This window comes from Triticum urartu, chromosome 7A (genome assembly GCF_056163025.1).
Source record: "Triticum urartu cultivar PI428250 chromosome 7A, HENAU_Tu73, whole genome shotgun sequence".
Lineage (NCBI taxonomy): Eukaryota > Viridiplantae > Streptophyta > Magnoliopsida > Poales > Poaceae > Triticum > Triticum urartu.
Genome location: NC_141879.1, coordinates 633,381,288 through 633,400,585, shown reverse-complemented (window position 1 = coordinate 633,400,585; position 19,298 = coordinate 633,381,288). Strand labels below are relative to the sequence as shown.

The 19,298-nt window shown below is 45.3% G+C and overlaps 2 protein-coding genes and 1 non-coding gene across 3 annotated transcripts; all 3 read right to left on the bottom strand.

The window, feature by feature from the left end:
• Positions 1-7,410: 7,410 nt before the first annotated feature.
• On the bottom strand, positions 7,411-8,964 carry LOC125519166 (F-box protein At5g07610-like). The gene has a single exon (XM_048684046.2). It carries the CDS (start codon positions 8,912-8,914, stop codon positions 7,706-7,708), a length of 1,209 nt encoding a protein of 402 aa, XP_048540003.1. The 5' UTR covers positions 8,915-8,964; the 3' UTR covers positions 7,411-7,705.
• Positions 8,965-11,708: 2,744 nt separating this feature from the next.
• LOC125520906 (cytochrome b5) lies at positions 11,709-14,358 on the bottom strand. Its single transcript, XM_048685945.2, has 3 exons — positions 14,027-14,358; positions 13,827-13,893; positions 11,709-12,286 (listed from the first exon to the last, which is right to left on the bottom strand). The coding sequence occupies exons 1-3, from the start codon at positions 14,123-14,125 to the stop codon at positions 12,003-12,005; spliced, it is 450 nt and encodes a 149-aa protein (XP_048541902.1). The 5' UTR covers positions 14,126-14,358; the 3' UTR covers positions 11,709-12,002.
• Positions 12,979-13,174, bottom strand: LOC125526227 (U2 spliceosomal RNA). The gene has a single exon (XR_007291636.2). It is a non-coding gene; the product is annotated as a U2 spliceosomal RNA (small nuclear RNA).
• Positions 14,359-19,298: the final 4,940 nt, after the last annotated feature.

The window sequence follows — 19,298 nt, the reverse complement described above, 5'->3', positions numbered from 1 at the left end:
GTGGATACTAGGGATCAAACCCTAACAAAACTAACTCGATTACATGATAAATCTCATCCAACCCATCACCGTCTAGCAAGCCTACGATGGGATTACTCATGCACGACGGTGAGCATCATGGAATTGGTGATGGAGGATGGTTGATGATGACGATGGCGACGGATTCCCCTCTCCGGAGCCCCGAACGGACTCCAGATCAGCCCTCCCGAGAGAGTTTAGGGCTTGGCGGCGGCTCCATATTGTAAAACGCGATGAATCCTTCTCTTCTATTTTTTTTCTCCCCGGACACGAATATATGGAGTCAAGGTTGAGGTCGGTGGAGCTCCTGGGGGGCCACGAGGTAGGGGGCGTGTCCAGGGGGGCAGGCGTGCCCCCACCCTCGTGGCTAGGGTGTGGGCCCCCTGGCCTTGATTCTTTGCCAATATTTTTTATTATTTCCAAAAATACTCTCCGTGGAGTTTCAGGTCATTCGAGAACTTTTGTTTCTGCACATAAATAACACCATGGCAATTCTGCTGAAAACGGCGTCAGTCCGGGTTAGTTCCATTCAAATCATGCAAGTTAGAGTCCAAAACAAGGGCAAAAGTGTTTGGAAAAGTAGATACGACGAAGACGTATCAGCTGCCCTCGCCGATTCGATCAATTTGCTTTTGTGCCATCTAATGGGGCCTCCGGTGGTATTGTCACAATATGGAACAACTCTCTGTTCTCTGCTGATGTGATTGCTTCTGAAGAATTTGCTCTAGTAACTCGTTTTTGTTCTACCCAATCAGCCCAAAGCTGGACGCTAGTTAATGTTTACGGACCATGCCAAGGGGACCAACGTAATCACTTCATTGATTGGCTTTCTGATCTGGACATCCCTCCTAATGAGGATTGGCTCCTGGTGGGCGACTTTAACTTCATTCGGGCACCTGAAAACCGTAATAAGCCTGGAGGGTGCATAAATGACATGATCACATTTAATGATATTATCCAAGCATAGAGTTTAATTGAGCTACCAATTAAAGGCAGATCATATACATGGAGCAATATGCAATTGGATCCGTTACTTGAACAACTAGACTGGTTTTTCACTAGCACTAATTGGACTTCTTCTTACCCAGAAACGTGGGTTAAACCGCTGGGCAAGCCTGTGTCAGACCACACACCATGCGTAGTCACCATTGAAACAACAATTCCCAGATCGAAAATATTCCGTTTTGAGTCATACTGGTTGCAGCATCCTGGATTTATGGAGGTGGTCTCGACATCCTGGGCCAAACAAGTTGACTTGAAGAACTCAGCCACGGTTCTCAACCCAAAATTCAAAAGCCTTCGACATGATCTCAAAATTTGGAGCAAGGGTATCTCCAAACTCTCGGTAGCCATTGAAAATTCAAACAAGGCTCTAAATGAAATCGATTCACTGGAAGATAAAAGACCACTCTCCATACCTAAACGTAACTTCAGAAGAATTTTAAAAGCCCATATCCTCAAACTTCTTAAATACCAGCAAATCTATTCGAAAAAATGATGCACTATACACTGGGTTCAATTTGGTGATGAGAACTCCAAATTCTTCCAAGCCCTAGCGTCTAAAAGATACAGAAGAAATAGCATTGCCTCGCTTTGCACTGATGATGGAGATATGGTTGAAGATCATGCTGGTAAGGAATCCATAATTTTCCACACTTACAAAAACAGACTGGGCTCCTCAACTCCTCACAATATGAAATTTGATCTGACGAGAATTATTAAAAAATGTGACAAGCTAGAAGAGCTAACCTCACCTTTCTCCCATGAGGAAATTGACAAGGTGATCCGTGAAATGCCTATCGAGAGAGCACCTGGCCCCGATGGCTTCACTAGGATCTTTTTAAAACGTTCCTAGCCAATTATTAAAGAGGACTTCTACACGTTGTGTAATCAATTCTTTGAAGGGGGCCTAAACCTCGAGAGCATTAATGATGGTTTCATCACCCTACTCCCTAAAATCCGTTCCCCAGAGACCATTAATGACTACAGGCCCATCACACTGCTCAATTGTTGTCTTAAGGTGATCACCAAACTTCTAGCCAATCGACTACAAAAAGTCATCCTAAAGATCATCCACAGAAACCAGTATGGATTTCTCAAAGGGCGCTCGATTCAAGACTGCCTTGCATGGGCATATGAGTACATATATCAATGTCAAACCTCGAAGAAAGAAATTGTTTTGCCAAAACTAGACTTTGCCAAGGCATTCGATACGATTGACCACGATGCAATGACTAAGATTATGAGAAGTATGGGCTTCAATGAAAAATGGTTAGGATGGATTAAATGTATCTTCTCTTCTGGCAAATCCTCAGTCTTTCTAAATGGCACACCTAGGCGACAATTCTTCTGCAAATGTGGTGTCTGACAAGGTGATCCCCTGTCTCTGCTGATCTTTGTGCTAGCGGCGGAATTACTTCAAGCTGCGATCAATGATGCATTTTCTCAGGGCCAAATCCAACTCCCTTTCCTATCCACATCTCAAAAAGACTACCCAGTCATCCAATATGCCGACGATACACTCATAATCCTTCCTGCATGCACACAACAAGTGGCCACCGTCAAAAAGATCCTCACCAATTACGCCACCTCCATTGGGCTCAAAATTAACTTCAATAAATCTATGCGTATACCTATCAATTGTGATGCAGCAAAATGCGATGAGCTGGCTAATTTACTTGGATGTGTGGTTGGAAAAATGCCCTTCACTTACCTAGGCCTACCATTAGGCACAACAAGACCAATTGTGCAAGAGCTGGTGCCGCTGGTGTGTAGCATTGAGAGGAGACTGTCTGCCACGCTGAACATGATTTCTTATGGAGGTAAACTATCACTATTAAACTCTGTCTTTACTTCACTTGCAATATTTGCCCTATGCACACTCAGGCTCCCGGCAAAAATTATTGAGCTTCTTGATAATATTCGACGGAAATGTTTGTGGACCAAAAAACAGACCAAGGAGACAAAAGCAACTCCCTGGCTTCGTGGGATATGGTCTGTCGGACCAAGGAATGTGGCGGCCTAGGAGTCCTAAACCTAAGAATTCAAGGGGATGTGTTGCTCTTGAAGTATCTGCATAAATTTTACAATCACTTTGATTTGCCTTGGGTGGAGCTCATCTGGTCCACATATTATGAAAACAAGGTACCTCATGCCACAAATGTTTGTGGCTCATTTTGGTGGAGAGATGTCTCCAAACTAATGCCCACATTCTGAGGAATCACACAAGCCCAAATAGTTAGAGGAGACACGGTGCTATTCTGGAAAGATCTTTGGGGGAACACATTTTGGCGGAGGAGAGTGTTCTCCTTCACAAATAACGAAGATATATCCGTTAGAGATTTCTTGGGCACCGCGTCTCTCGGAGAGGCGTTCCATCTACCACTATCTCCTCAGGCGCATGCAGAGGTCAGGCAGATGCAATTGGCCACCGCAACAGTTACCCTCTCCGACAACCCACTAGCACATGATCATTGGACCTATGTTTGGTGGTCCACCATCTTCACGGCACATAAATATTACTCCTTCTGCTTCCGGGACATGCAGGCGAGCACATGATCATTGGACCTACGTTTGGGGGTCCACCATCTTCACGGCACATAAATATTACTCCTTCTGCTTCCGGGACATACATGCACACCAATCCTTTCGATGGATATGGAAATCAAAATCAACCATGAAGATCGAAGTTTTTGGATGGCTGCTCCTTTCTGATCGCTTAAACACAAGGAATATGCTTAGGAGAAGACATTACAACATTGGAGATGATCATGACTGCATCCTATGTGGCCTGCACATTGATGAAACCATTGAGCACCTCTTCTTCGAATGTCATTTCAGCCAACTTTGCTGGGCCAACTTGGGTTTGTCGTGGCAGCAAGGAGGGACCAGGCTACAAAATATTGTCACTGCCAAGGATAGGTGGGCACGACCAATGTTTATGGAAGCTTTCCTACTAGCAGCCTGGAGCATTTAGAAGGAACGTAATAATAAACACTTTAGAGGGATAGCACCATCCAGAGACTCTTGGTTGAAAAGATTCAAAGAGGACTATTCGCTCCTAACTTATAGGGTTAAGGAGAAACACAAGCATCTCATCCCCGCTCTGCTAGACACCTTGTATTAATCCCCCCCCCCCCCCCGCCCCCCCAAATGGGGGGGGGGGTTGTAAATCATCATGTAATTTTGAGACTCATATTCTATTAATTTAATTGCAGTAGGAGGTGCTCCTACTGTTTTAGGTTCAAAAAAATGCAGTGTTTCAAAACCTTTTGCAGCAGAGTTCATGTTGCAGAAACATTTGCAACAAAGAGTGTTGTAGATTTTTTTTCATCTTCGCCTTTTTGCAACATGGATGATGTTGCGAAAAGGACTTCTGCAACATGGATGTTGCAAAACTTTTTCGCAAGGAAAGATGATGTCACAACAACACCGCCGTCGTGCAACTCTGTTGTTGTTGCAGAAACTCGTTAGTGTGCGACGGCACAGTCGGCCACAGACAACTTTTGTTGCTGATGTGGCAGTTTTTTTTTTCGTCCTTACTTTTTTGCAACATGGAAGTCGTTGCGGAAGACATTTCACAATATAGACAATGTTGTAGAAAACTTTCTCCACCATGTGCACATGCATCACACAAAAACGCTAGAAATCATACTAGATGAACCCATGCAAGACACGTGTCGGAAGGAGGAGACGGCGGATGCCTCGTACCGATCCGCCCAAGCATTTCCCCTTCCACAAACACTCAGTTTAAAAAAAAAAGATAAACATTACACTTACCGATAGCGAGTTGCGGACATATGATTCAGCATTTTCAGAATCAAAGCAATTGTCAGAACTCGACTCACTACAAACAGAACCTCCCCAACCGCGTTCCTGGCAATCACTCCAGCAGCAGCAAGGCATAGTTCCGCTACAAACGATGCACGAGGAAGATTTTTATGGCGGTTCTTCCTTCTAATTACAGGCATATCTATGACTCTTTTTTACCAGATGAAGCAGGAGGCATCGGTCCGTAGAACCTATAAAAAAGAGATGGTTGTGGCGTGAAGTACTCTTGTGCACCTACGTCACTCGGCTCGCGCGCAACCCCGCCCCGTTATGTTATGTTATGGAAGAATTTAGCTTCTTGTTGGGCTGGTTATTCAGAGCCGCCACTGTTCAGTGGAAACACCGCGTGACCGCTTATTTTGATACAACTACAACATTCTTTTTTAGTATCAACTACAACATTTCTATAACATGTAGTACCCATGTTCCAAAAGCATGATTAAATTTTTTTAGATTCATCCAGTAGAAACCTTTAGATTTGTCATCGGAAATAGTTACAGTGTACACCTTTTTATTGCATTTTATACTAACATATACATATAAAAAGTAGAAGCCAAACTTGTATCTTGAAAACTATTGAGGGAGTAGTAACAAAGAGGTTCTATCTACAAACATCTGCGCGAATTCAAGACCTAGAGCGATAAAAACAGAAATAAAACAAACATCCATTGAGAACTTCATGGTGTTCCCCAGACAGAATTATTTAGCAGGAGCATCTGGGCTTGTACGATACTCGATGATGGTGTAACCGCCTCAATGCGAAATCGTATGCATAAATGGTACAGCTTGATCTCAAGCTGAAAACAAGATGCAGCCACCTCCACAAACTATCAAATAAGCAAGTTATTTCCTGTTCTCCCTTACTTCCTAGCTACCCGTCTTTTCTTGGCTCATGCATTTTGTCCACACATGACTGCTTCTTCGAAACGAAAATAATAATAATAATTTCTCTTATTTTTTACAATTGACGACTCTGGTGTTTCCTTCCTAGATTATAAACGATCAGAAATATGGTTACCTCGATTCTGAAATACTCAGAATGCATGCAGTCACCTTCTGGAATTTTAACCACTAAATTGTTGGAAATATTTTGATCACTCTATGGAGAAGTATATCATTAGATCCATATTGAGAAGACTTCCACACCATGAACTTCTTTTCAATTTCTATAACATATGGTGGTACGAAGTTGTGATCAGAGTCATGAATCGGAGCCCGCAGAAGTTAGTATTTCAGCGGGGGGCGTAGTACTGAATTTACTAATCATTGTTCAGAAGGATTTGGACGGTCCAAATTCACAAGTCTTGATCATTACTTGCACGTCACAATACTAGATCACTGCAATAAGATGCTTATACTCGAAAGTGCTATTGTGAGCTCGAGCTCACAGGCACCCTTTGCTATAGTACAAACGAAAAAAATATTTAAAAAGTTCAAAAAAATCTGAATTTTTTTGGCAACAAACATTGATATATTTTTCACATGCGTGCAAATTTTCATGATAAAATGACATTCATGCAGGTCTCGGCAAAAAAAACAAAATCGATGCTCCAAAATGCTTCCAAAAACAGTTTTTTTGGAGCATGATTTTGTTTTTTTTGCTGACACCTCCACAAATGTCATTTCATCACGAAAATTGGCACGCATGTAGAAAAAACATCAAAGTTTCTTGACAACAAATTTCAGATTTTTTTGAATTTTTTTACTATTTTTTCGGATTTTACTGTTCATCCAGGATCACTGGTGCCCGGGATCAATTCCTCCACGTCCGCTTATACTTCCCAACTTCCCATGGCTGCAACTGCAAAATAAACCTCAATGGTGGGTTGGAAACATACGATCTGGGGAAGAGAGGAAAGAGCCAAGAAATCAAGGGAGTGGGTTCCCGGGAAGTTACAAGGCGTTCTTGGTGGGAGGTCCCGGACCGTGACATGAAACTGAAATCTGTGTGGAGGCTTGGAGCTGAAACTAGAGAGATACTGTTGCAGAGCCATGATAACCACAGCCACGCTGTTGCTTCAGTGTCATAGGACGTCGAAACTCAAAATTCAGAAATGATGCCGCAAAGTTGCACTGGACTGGAGCTTATGGGCAACATTACAGGCATCTTGGTAGAGCAAGAAGCAAGAGTACCATGGAAGGCGAACAGTGTCGCTTATTTATGTAACACTATTTTAAGCTGCCTACCAAACAAAAAGCGCAAACTAAGATGTTAGTATATTGCTAGCCTTCTGGAGCAAAGCACTGTCTGTTCAGGGAAAATAAATCCCTAACAAAACATGAATATCACGATCCAAGCACAGCTTGCTAATGTTTGATAACAGCATTTTTCTACTTGAAACATGCCACAGGCAAAGGTATTTTTTTTTCTTTTCAAACCATTAGCAGTACATAAAATTGATTTCAAAAGTTATACCATTAGCACAGTTTGACATTATATCGTTAGCAGACAACTGATCATTTACTAAGTCACTGTCCATAAGATGCAAATATAAGTTTAGAATTTAAGTTGCATGATGATCATTGGTCATGTCTTCTACTACATCATCACCGTCGCTCAAACACTACGCCAAGTTAACCAAATACATGGAGGTAGGAGTTCTTCAAAACCATTGGCATGCAGAAACCAATACGGGCAACAGAAAGTTCAGTACAAATTTGGATAACTAATCACCCAAGTTCACTCCATAGCGAACCACCACACTCGAAACATAAAAGCATGCATACATCAGTCAGATAAAACAATAGCCCAGTTCGAGCAAACATACCAACCAGGCTGTTCCATAGCACAAAGAACTAGTGTTTGTCGAAGATCCACTTCTTATAAAGCCACCAACTCAGACTGATGTCAAATGTGCTATGACCGTAACTCTGCATACAATGGCACATATGGCAGATATGGCGGCTGGCCATCTTCCAGATTGGAGATCACTTTGACTTGTCGAAGATCCATATTATAGCACATGAATGTGGTATCCCACCCGGCAGTGAAGAATATCGTGTTGCATTCCGGATGAATCGCAATCCAACCAAAATCCATCGCAGCCCATCCAAAACGACCAAGAAGGTAGGCATCCATCCCTCGAAATATGTATGAAGCTTCCATGCTGTGCTTCAATATCCATTTTCTGCTTTGATAGTTGTCCAGAACATAAACTACTAATCGAATGGCACCACCTCCATATCCCTGAAAATTGGCATAATGCAAGCGGTCTTGTGATCGCTGAATAAAACCATCATCCAAACCACCAGGGAGACTGAAGTTCATCCATGTTTCCCCCTCTGTGTCTACCATGGCTAGATGATGGGATAACCAACGGGCGCTGGGTTGAAAATGCAGGTGGCCATTAAGAAAGACAAATACTGACCGACGATCAATGGGCCTAATTTGCTTGTTCCATCTCTCTTGTTTATAAACCCATGCTCCAGTTTCAGACGAATACACTGCCACTCCGGCGATGTGAGGGTGCCAGTTTGGCTCCTGCTCATCTACCAACTCAAACACATGGAAATGCGACGACAGGGCTGGGTCGAAGCCCAAACGTGCGGTGGCCACCTCGCTGGTGGCCTTGCCGGAGCTCGGCAACACGACCCACTTCTCCGTGGCGGGATTGCACACGACATAACGGAACTCGTCACCCTGCGCGGAGGCGTCGCGCCAGCGGCAGAGGAGGAGGCCGCTGCAGCAGGCCAACAGATGGACGCGCTCATGGTTGGGCAGGAAGGAGCAAGAGGTGTCGATCGGAGGGCACCGTCTCCCTGGGAAACTGGTGAAGTGGGGAGGTGGTTGCAGAAACCACTCGCCGGTGTACTTGTTGTCGTAGAAGAAGCCGGCCGGGGTTTGGGGCAGCCTTTTGCGGTGGTCGGGGTGGTCGATGAGCGCCAGCCAGTGGCTGGAGACGCACCTGAAGCGGAGGAGCGACTTGGCGGGGACGCGCGAGAGGATCTCGACGAGGAGATCGTCGGCGAGTCTGTCGATCGCCGTCCCGCTCTGCTTCGTGTACCGGGCATGAGGAGTAGCGCGGCCTTCCTCCCCCGGGTGAGAGCTCTCTGCGGGGACGGACATGGAGGCGGCAGAAAACGGCGGCGACGCCGTCGAGATAGAGGGACGGAGAATGAAACCTAACGTCTGACGGGAGTGAGGCCGAGGCTTAACAGATTGGGCCGTCCAGCACCAGTACATGGGCTCAGCCGTGTCACGACTAACTGAATTGGAAGAACAGAGCCTGCAGATACAAACATAAGACATTTACAATTTGTTTTATTGCCTCATTTTTTAATTCTTGCTCAGTATTTTTTTTACAATTTTTTTAGCATCAGTACAGACACAAGCGCTCATATACACGCGCATACATTCACCCCTATGAGCACCTCCGAGAGAATGAGCCGGCATATCATCTTAAGATTTACGAAGTCACCGTAGGCGTCTCCTCCCACTGAAAGCGCATCGCCGGAAATCCTGAAATAAATTCAGGAATAATGCGAGCACCAGGATTTGAACCCTGGTGGATTGGGATACCACTGTCCACCTAAGCAACTCAACTACAGATTGATTCGCGTATTTTTTTACAATTTGATTCCTTTGTCTTCAAAACAATTACAATTTGATTTCTAAAGGAAGTGGTGAAGGCGAATTGTTTGGGAAATTTTGCTGCACGGCGATTTTGACTTATTTAAGTAGTCCAATTATCATCAAAGATCGTATCGAGGTTCCACATAAGAACAGCACTGTCGGAGGAAAGAAGGCATTTTCATTCTAATTCCTTTTCGTAGGATAATTTAAAAAAATCATTCATGAACATTATGAACACAAGGGTACTTTCTCCCTCAGAAAAAAAGCACAAAGATACTTTCACCGGATGGCATTGCCCGATTAGCAATTTCCAACCACACAATCAACACAAGGACATTTTCAGTTTTGTCTTGGATACTTTCACCAGGTGGCATTGCCGTGATGAGGACCCCCTTTATCGGTTCTGTCCTGGACCACGTAGGACGGCCCATGGCGGATAACAAGAAGATTCTTGGCGACTTGACATGCAAGACAAGAGGCTGGATTCATGGAGGATTTTACCTCCCTATACATAGCCAACTAGGAGCCTTGTAACGTAGGGTTCCCGGTATGCTATATAAGCGGGGGGTCTTGGCCCGTAGATAGACATCATACAATCTGTCGGTACTTTGTACTCTCGATACACTCCAACATAATAAAGCAAATAGTAGGACGCAGTGTATTATCTCCTTCGTGAGAGCCCGAACCTGGGTAAAATGGTTAATCGTGTGTCCTTATTACCATCGCACCAAGTAGCCTAGTTTAAGGATACCCTATCGAGGGATCTGTCGCATTTAGCTCCGACAGTGGTAGCCCATGCAGGTCAACATCGCGATTGATGGGAGTTCGCATCAACGCTTAGATCGGTTCCAGGATGACCTTTGTACCAGGGCAGATGTTCGTCTTCGATGTCGCCACCTTCGTTGCCAACTCGACTGGTCACCCTTTGGTTCCTTGGGGAAAAGACAGGAAACCTTTTTACAATCCAAACCAAATCTTAAAGGGCATCACCCGTGTCGCCTAGGGTTAGGCGACGCGGGAGCAACGGGGTTTCCTCCAGACCATTGATCACTTTCAACCAACCTGCCACTTGAGGAGGAGGGTTAGGCAACCCACCCAAGAATGTGCCTTATCCCTCACCTATAGATAAAGATTTTCACTTTCTGCCCACCCTCCATTTCAGGAGGAGGATCAGGCAAAGAATTCCATGAGTGTAGGATCCTTCAGGTTGAAGAACGCATCCGCGAGTGAGAGCGAAAGCAGGTCAGTGTGCATGACGCAGGATGAGTCGTCGGTTTCATGCCAGGCTCTACAAAGATGTGCGACAAAGGATTTTTGGCGAGCACATTGTCGGGTATATGCGCCAACTCACCTGTCTTCTCCTCCCTGTCGACACAACAAACAGTGGTGGCATCTCCATTGCCCGATGCCACCTCATCGACAATTTCCATCTGTTGAAACTCACCATGGCTGTCTTCAATTTTGAAATTGCAAGCCTCTCCAGCTCAAGTATCCCATTTAGAGGGTGTGAATAGACTTCAGAAAGCATAAAAGAAATGGAAAATGACCCTAGAGCATTGATTTATTTCCGAGGCCACTGATATTGTTTACCAACTATCTCTGCATAAGTGATTTACCATCCTACTGCGGCAAAAATCAGGGGTGACCAGGTGAGCATTTCCATAATTGTGGATCCAAAACAATAATGTTGTCTCCCTTAATTGAATTAGCCTATTTGTCAGTAAGGTGCACGCTTTGCTCTTAATGTGATTCAGATTTCACTCTTGACAACCACTAACTCCATTCCTATAAGACATTGGGGCAGTTACATCTTATATTTAGGAATGGAGGTAGTAGGTCTCTAGTCGTATGACACCACTGTCAGCCTTTGTTCCAATTCAGTTACTTCAATAGAAGAAATTCACAGGCTTGTTCAAGATGTGTTCAGCATCAGGCATCAGCTCTGATGCATGGAGATATATAACTGTTGTATGATCAAGAACAAAAAGGGAAATTATATTATTATTTATGGACGGTACATGAAGTATGTGTACTAGAAATTTGTACCATGGAGCCTGATTCTATCCTAGATACAGATAAAGCGACACTCAGAACATTGTTCCAAAAATATGTGATTTGTTCTGATAGTATGTCCAAGCCAGCAGAGGTGGCATATTATTATCCATAGCTTATACTGGGATCCATGTGATCTTTTTATGTGTCAAGTGAATAAGTACTACTCCCTCCGTCCCATAATATAAGAGCATTTTTTACACTAGTAGATCACTTGGAACAACCATCACGCAACTAAGATAAAGTCTCGAACAATTGATTGGAAGCGGAAGTAAAGGCAAATGCCCTATCCATACATCTCAGTGTCACAGTCATGGTCTGTGTTACAGGCAGGCCAGCCTCCAAGAAGACCCAACAAATTTGCAATATGTAGGGCGAAATATGCCTAGTTCTTTCAAGGTTCAAGCTACATCAAGAAACCTCCATCAAGAGCAAATGATTCTATGACCAAGTTTACGCTCCTTAAATGTATCGCTGCAGCAACACTAGTGACGTAAAAATGTGCAATGATATGAATCTTCTCCGAATTCTAGCTCTCGGCCACGAAGGTTAGGTAGTACCAAGCTGCAAAGGCCAGGACAAGCATGCATAAAGGGAGCACGAAGTCCAGAAATGTGTTTGGAGCAGGAGAGCCTTTGTTCCTCTGCATTGTTCTGGAATCAGGCAGCACATTACTGCCACCAACTGTTGCGTCCTTCGATGTACTGCGAGGCACATAGTCCTCGATGCTTCCAATCAGGTAGCTGCTCATCATGCTGATGGCTGATGTGCTGTGGCCCACATCTTCGAAAGCCTCGGTGGCATCCCCAGAGGCTTCAAGAATTGATCAAACATGGACAAAATAAATTTGAACAACTCATCAGTTAACTTAGTATATGCCCATTTCATATGGATCACTTTGAAAACCATGCCAGGTGTGTAAGTATCACAGTTATTGTCCATTGGTTAAACTATTATAACATGTGTTTTAAGAGGCAATAAGTTATCATGGAACTAATGCAGCTATTGAAAAAAACAAAAGGCTAGTGTGATTACTGAGGCTTGACAATTTTTTTAAGTACAACATTTGCAAGAAAAGAAAACGTGCTAATTTCCATAAGTTGGTGGACGCGGATTTTTGGGAGGGGGGGGGGGGCATTCCCCAACTGATTTTTCTTCTTCCTCCTGTGATTCACTAAACTTTATTCATGATGTTGGCCCATTTACTTCGCTGAGGGAAACAAAGATATAATAGTGTTGTCTGTAGGCATAATTAGTAAGAGAAATAGAGCCAGCGAAGCAATAGTGGGTATGCACAGTGTTCAGGGCTCTAGGCGCACGTTGAAAAACATACCGGCATTCTTAATTTGACCTTTGCTGCATGTACAACAAGTTCAGAAACCCAATGACTGCCCGAATGGCGATTTGGTTGCAACAAGCTGTGTCAAACAGGCGAATTTGACTCTGCACAGCAGAAAAATATGGCAATTCTTTTAGGGAAATGTGAAGTTTTAAATTAGTTTTGGTTGGGGTGCGCCTGCCTGGGCTGTAGTGCAACGCCCAGGCGACACTCAAGGGACCCAATGGCAAGCCATTGCGGTGATCCCTCCCCCACAAAAAATAAATTTAATATCGTTGTGGGCACATTGCCCACATATCAGATATTAAACTGATAAGAACAGATACTACACTTGATCTTAGCCAAAAGGCCGAGAAAGGTATGATTTGCAACGTTGCCCTGCCCCTCCTTTTATATGTCCCTCGTCCACCTCCCTGCTCTCCACCAGCGAGGTGGTACTAAACGAAAGAACGGGGAGAGCCCGTGCTTCACTAGGGCAACCAGCCTATGCGCCTCCCGTTCGTTTGGGCATCATCAGGCCCGGTAAGAACACCACGGCAGCAATGCTTCCACGGCCCAGTATCACAGGGAAAATCCATTGGGGGCAGGCGAGGATGACATCATTTAAGCGGTTTTTTTAATCCCTCAAAAAAATTAAGCGGTTTTTTTACTGTCTAAAAAAAATTAAGCGGTTTTTCTATTTCTAAAAAAAAAATCATTTAGGCGTTTTTATTTTCGCCACGGCTTCCACTGTGGTTGGGATTCCATCCTCCGCTAGCACCCAACGAGCATTTTCGAGAAATTTTTTTTTTTGCGGGAAGCATTTTCGAGAAGTTGGTCTCCTATATTTCCAACTACTCTGGTTGACCTTTTCCAAGTCCCAACTACTGAAGCTAACCTATGTTGATGCCATTTTAACAAAAAAAATCGGGGAACAAGAAATCAGCAGTAACATGACAATGGAGCAGACGCTCAATGAATAGGAAGAAATCCAGAACTAAAGCATAAGAAGCAGCCAATGGATGGATTTTGTACCAGATGCATGGAGCAGGACATCCTCTCCGCCGGGGTGGTCCTCCAAGAACTTGGTCACATCGTACACCTGAAGGGCAACAAAATCCGAGGAACAGGGGAGCGGATCAGAGAAACAGACAGATCAAGAAAGCCAGTCCAGATCTCCTAACCAACGGAGCCTAAAGACCAAGAATGAGGATTCCTCTCCTATCTCTGACAACCTTGCCATGGATGACGACCCAGCAGTCCTTTGTGGACGCGTGGAGCGAGACATCTGCAGGAGAGAAGAGCGGCTTCTCGGTCTCGGTCTCCTCCGCCATTGATAGACCAGGCGCTCTCTTCGAGACCAGCTGTTCGTGATGGGGAGCGGAGCGGGGAGAGATATCGACGGGCTGGAAGAAGACGGCGCTGGGCTGAGATAGGAGGAGGGGATCTCGGACGAAGCAGAGCTGAGCACACCAAGAGAGCTTGCCGCTCGTCTTGGTCCGCGGTTGGTCGTCAGTTGGTGGCCGGCCGCTCGGAGAGACGAAGTTGTGGGGACATGTTTTTTTTTTCCAAAGCTAATTGTCGCGAAAATGCAAGGCTGACGCAGAGTAAAATAGAACAAAAAAAATAAAAAATCTGAATTTTTTTGGCAAACGTTCTGGATGCTTGCAAAGTTTCACCGTGTAATGATATTTGTGGAAGCCCTGGCCAAAAAAACAAAATCGATACCCCGAAAATGTTATTTTTAAAAGCATTTTTGAGTGCTGAGTTTTTTTGGCCATGACTTCCACAAATGCCATTTTTACCCGTTTGTTTTGAATTATTTCCATATATTTTGGATTTATAACTATTCACCCGAGCTCATTTGAGCTCGGGAACGGAAGAGGACTTTTAGACTTATACACAGTTTTTCACGCACGGTATCTACGTCCAAATCCTCACTCTTAATCTCAACTTAACCTCTCCGCACTCCCTCAGAATTTAGTCGGGCCCTACATGATTTCGACCGCCCTTTCAGTTCCCCCCACATCATCTCGTATAACCATTCCGTAGAAAAACGCCCGTAAGAGCATCTACAACCAGACCCGTAAAATTCTCCCTTCACGTCCGGGCGGATGCCCCTGTTAGTGACCCGTCGTGAAAATGCGACCCAACTCCCCCCCCTCAAACCGGCCTTGTACATGTGGGCTATCCAGCACCCCTTAAACCCAACCTATATCTGGGGCAGATACAGAGAGGCGCGTGCGTGCCCGTACACGTCCATCATGTCGGATCCAAACAAAGGGACAACAAGTACTCAAGAAATATAAGAGCGTTTAGATCACTACTTTAGTGATGTAAATGCTCTTATATTTCTTTACAGAGGGAGTATTAGCAAAAGATCCACAAGCATTACCATGTACACAAGGAATATGTGAGACACGCGACTCCTCGCGGCGTCCCCGCAGGCGTCCGAGGAGAGCCCCAGGCCGCCGGCATCGAACCCACCTCCTCCTCCCTTCTCCCCTGCCCCCGCCGACGCGAGCTGACGGGCAAAGCCCGGTCGGCCAGGGCGACAACGGGGATTCTTCTCCCTCTTGGTCAGAAGCTCGCGGCACGGGACGTCAGATCTGGGCGGCGGCTCAGCGCGTGTGCGTGGCATGGCATGTTGGCGGCGACGGCTGCTGGGCACAACGTCCGTGGGGAGGCTGCGCAGTGGGGTGGTCAGCGTGCCCGTGCTGGTGACGGTCGCCTTCTGAGGCTGGCGAGCGCGGGCGGCGCGACCTGGCTCAGGCGTACAGGTGGACTTGCCGGGCGCGTTGCAACTGCTGGCCGGCGGGCTGGCCTCATCTCGCTAGTGTGTAGGGGCTAGGCGGTTTTTGCCACGATTCATGCCAATCCCCCCGATCTGGATCTGGGTGGGTTGGTGGAGGTTGGCCCATGGCTAAGGTCGGGCGGCGACGGGCGGGATCAGGGCGGCGTGGGGGCCTGCCGCCGTGATAATATAGGTGGCGGTCCTCGTGCTCCTCCCGCATCACGACAACATCCTGCATGATCGTGAAGGAAATATGCCCTAGAGGCAATAATAAAGTTATTATTTATTTCCTTATATCATGATAAATGTTTATTATTCATGCTAGAATTGTATTAACCGGAAACATAATACATGTGTGAATACATAGACAAATAGAGTGTCACTAGTATGCCTCTACTTGACTAGCTCGTTGATCAAAGATGGTTAAGTTTCCTAACCATTGACATGGGTTGTCATTTGATTAACGGGATCACACCATTAGGAGAATGATGTGATTGACTTGACCCATTCCGTTAGTTTAGCACCTGATCGTTTAGTATGTTGCTGTTGCTTTCTTCATGACTTATACATGTTCCTATGACTATGAGATTATGCAACTCCCGTTTACCGGAGGAACACTTTGTGTGCTACCAAACGTCACAACATAACTGGGTGATTATAAAGGTGCTCTACAGGTGTATCCAAAGGTACTTGTTGGGTTGGCGTATTTCGAGATTAGGATTTGTCACTCCGATTGTCGGAGAGGTATCTCTGGGCCCTCTCGGTAATGCACATCACTTAAGCCTTGCAAGCATTGCAACTAATGAGTTAGTTGCGGGATAATGTATTACGGAACGAGTAAAGAGACTTGCCGGCAACGAGATTGAACTAGGTATTGAGATACCGACGATTGAATCTCGGGCAAGTAACATACCGATGACAAAGGGAACAACGTATGTTGTTATGCGGTCTAACCGATAAAGATCTTCGTAGAATATGTGGGAGCCAATATGAACATCCAGGTTCCGATATTGGTTATTGACCGGAGATGTGTCTCGGTCATGTCTACATAGTTCTCGAACCCGTATGGTCTGCACGCTTAACGTTTCGATGACAGTTATATTATGAGTTTATATGTTTTGATGTACCGAAGGTTGTTCAGAGTTCGGGATGTGATCACGGACATGACGGGGAGTCTCGAAATGGTCGAGACATGAAGATTGATATATTGGAAGCCTATGTTTGGATATCGGAAGTGTTCCGGGTGAAATCGGGATTTTACCGGAGTACCGGGAGGTTACCGGAACCCCCCGGGGACTTAATGGGCCTTGGTGGAAAGAGAGGAGAGGCGGCCAGGGCATGGGTCGCGCCCCTCCCCCTAGTCCGAATAGGACAAGGAGAGGGGGGCGGCGCCCCCCCCCCCTTCCTTCTTCTCCTCCACCTCTTTCCCCTCTCTCTCCTAGTCCAACAAGGAAAAGGGGGGAGTCCTACTCCCGGTAGGAGTAGGACTCCTCCTGGAGCGCTCCTCTCTAGGCCGGCCGCACCCCCCTTGCTCCTTTATATACGGGGGCAGGGGGGCACCCCATAGACACAACAATTGATCGTTTGATCTTTTAGCCGTGTGCGGTGCCCCCCTCCACCATAGTCCACCTCGATAATACTATAGCAGTGCTTAGGCGAAGCCCTGCGTCGGTAGAACATCATCATCGTCACCACGCCGTCGTGCTGACGAAACTCTCCCTCAACACTCGGCTAGATCGGAGTTCGAGGGACATCATCAGGCTGAACGTGTGCTGAACTTGGAGGTGCCGTACGTTCGGTACTTGATCGGTCGGATCGTGAAGACGTACGACTACATCAACCGCGTTGTGCTAACGCTTCCGTTTTCGGTCTACGAGGGTATGTGGACAACACTCTCCTCTCTCGTTGCTATGCATCACCATGATCTTGCGTGTGCATAGGAATTTTTTTGAAATTACTACGTTCCCCAACAGTGGTATCGGAGCCTGGTTTTATGCGTAGATGTCATATGCACGAGTAGAACACAAGTGAGTTGTGGGCGATATAAGTCATACTGCTTACCAACATGTCATACTTTGGTTCAACGGTATTGTTGGATGAAGCGGCCCGGACCGACATTATGCATACGCTTACGCGAGACTGGTTCTACCGACGTGCTTTGCACACAGGTGGCTGGTGGGTGTCAGTTTCTCCAACTTTAGTTGAACCAAGTGTGGCTACGCCCGGTCCTTGAGAAGGTTAAAACAGCACCGACTTGACAAACTATCGTTGTGATTTTGATGCGTAGGTAAAAACGGTTCTTGCTAAGCCCGTAGCAGCCACGTAAAATTTGCAACAACAAAGTAGAGGACGTCTAACTTGTTTTTGCAGGGCATGTTGTGATGTGATATGGTCAAGACATGATGCTAAATTTTATTGTATGAGATGATCATATTTTGTAACCGAGTTATCGGCAACTGGCAGGAGCCATATGGTTATCGCTTTATTGTATGGAAAACAATCGCCCTGTAATGCTTTACTTTATCACTAAGTGCTACCTCTTGAGCACTGTGTTGGATTTCCCCGAAGAGGAAGGGATGATGCAGCAAAGTAGCGTAAGTATTTCCCTCAGTTTTTGAGAACCAAGATATCAATCTAGTAGGAGGCTACGCTCAAGTCCCTCGTACCTACACAAAAACAATAGCTCAACGCAACCAACGCGCTTAGGGGTTGTCAATCCCTTCACGGTCACTTACGAAAGTGAGATCTGGTAGAGATGATAAATAATATTTTTTTGGTATTTTTGGTATAGAGATGCAAAATAAATAAAGTAAAAGCAAAGCAATAGTAAAGTGATGGAGATTGATATGATGAGAAAGAGACCCGGTGGCCATAGGTTTCACTAGTGGCTTCTCTCAAGAGCATAAGTATTCTACGGTGGGTGAACAAATTACTGTTGAGCAATTGACAGAATTGAGCATGGTTATGAGAATATCTAGGTATGATCATGTATATAGGCATCACGTCCGAGACAAGTAGACCGAAACAATTCTGCATCTACTACTATTACTCCACTCATCGACCGCTATCCAACATGCATCTAGAGTATTAAGTTAAAAAACAGAGTAACGCCTTAAGCAAGATGACATGATGTAGAGGGATAGTTTCATGCAATATGATAAAAAACCCATCTTGTTATCCTCGATGCAACAATACAATACGTGCCTTGCTGCCCCTTCTGTCACAGGGAAAGGACAACGCAAGATTGAACCCAAAGCTAAGCACTTCTCCCATGGCAAGACCAACCAATCTAGTAGGCCAAACCAAACTGATAATTCAAATAGACTTGTAAAGATAACCAATCATACATAAAAGAATTCAGATAAGATTCAAATATTATTCATAGATAGACTTGATCATAAACCCACAATTCATCGGTCTCAACAAACACACCGCAAAAACAAGATTACATCGAATAGATCGCCACGAGAGAGGGGGAGAACATTGTATTGAGATCCAAAAAGAGAGAAGAAGCCATCTAGCTACTAGCTATGGACCTGTAGGTCTGAAGTAAACTACTCACACTTCATCGGAGGGGCTTGGATGATGATGTAGAAGCCCTCTATGATCGATGCCCCCTCCGGCGGAGCTCCGGAACAGGCCCCAAGATGGGATCTCGTGGATACAGAAAGTTGCGGCGGTGGAATTAGGTTTTTGGCTCCGTCCCCGATTGT

Coding starts and splice junctions, on each gene's coding strand:
- LOC125520906 (XM_048685945.2), bottom strand. CDS start 14,125: ATGGCGGAGGAGACCGAGACCGAGAAGCCGCTCTTCTCTCCTGCAGAT. Junction 13,894..14,026: donor GGGTCGTCATCCATGGCAAG/GTTGTCAGAGAT, acceptor GTTGCCCTTCAG/GTGTACGATGTGACCAAGTT. Junction 12,287..13,826: donor TGTCCTGCTCCATGCATCTG/GTACAAAATCCA, acceptor CAATTCTTGAAG/CCTCTGGGGATGCCACCGAG.
- LOC125519166 (XM_048684046.2), bottom strand. CDS start 8,914: ATGTCCGTCCCCGCAGAGAGCTCTCACCCGGGGGAGGAAGGCCGCGCT.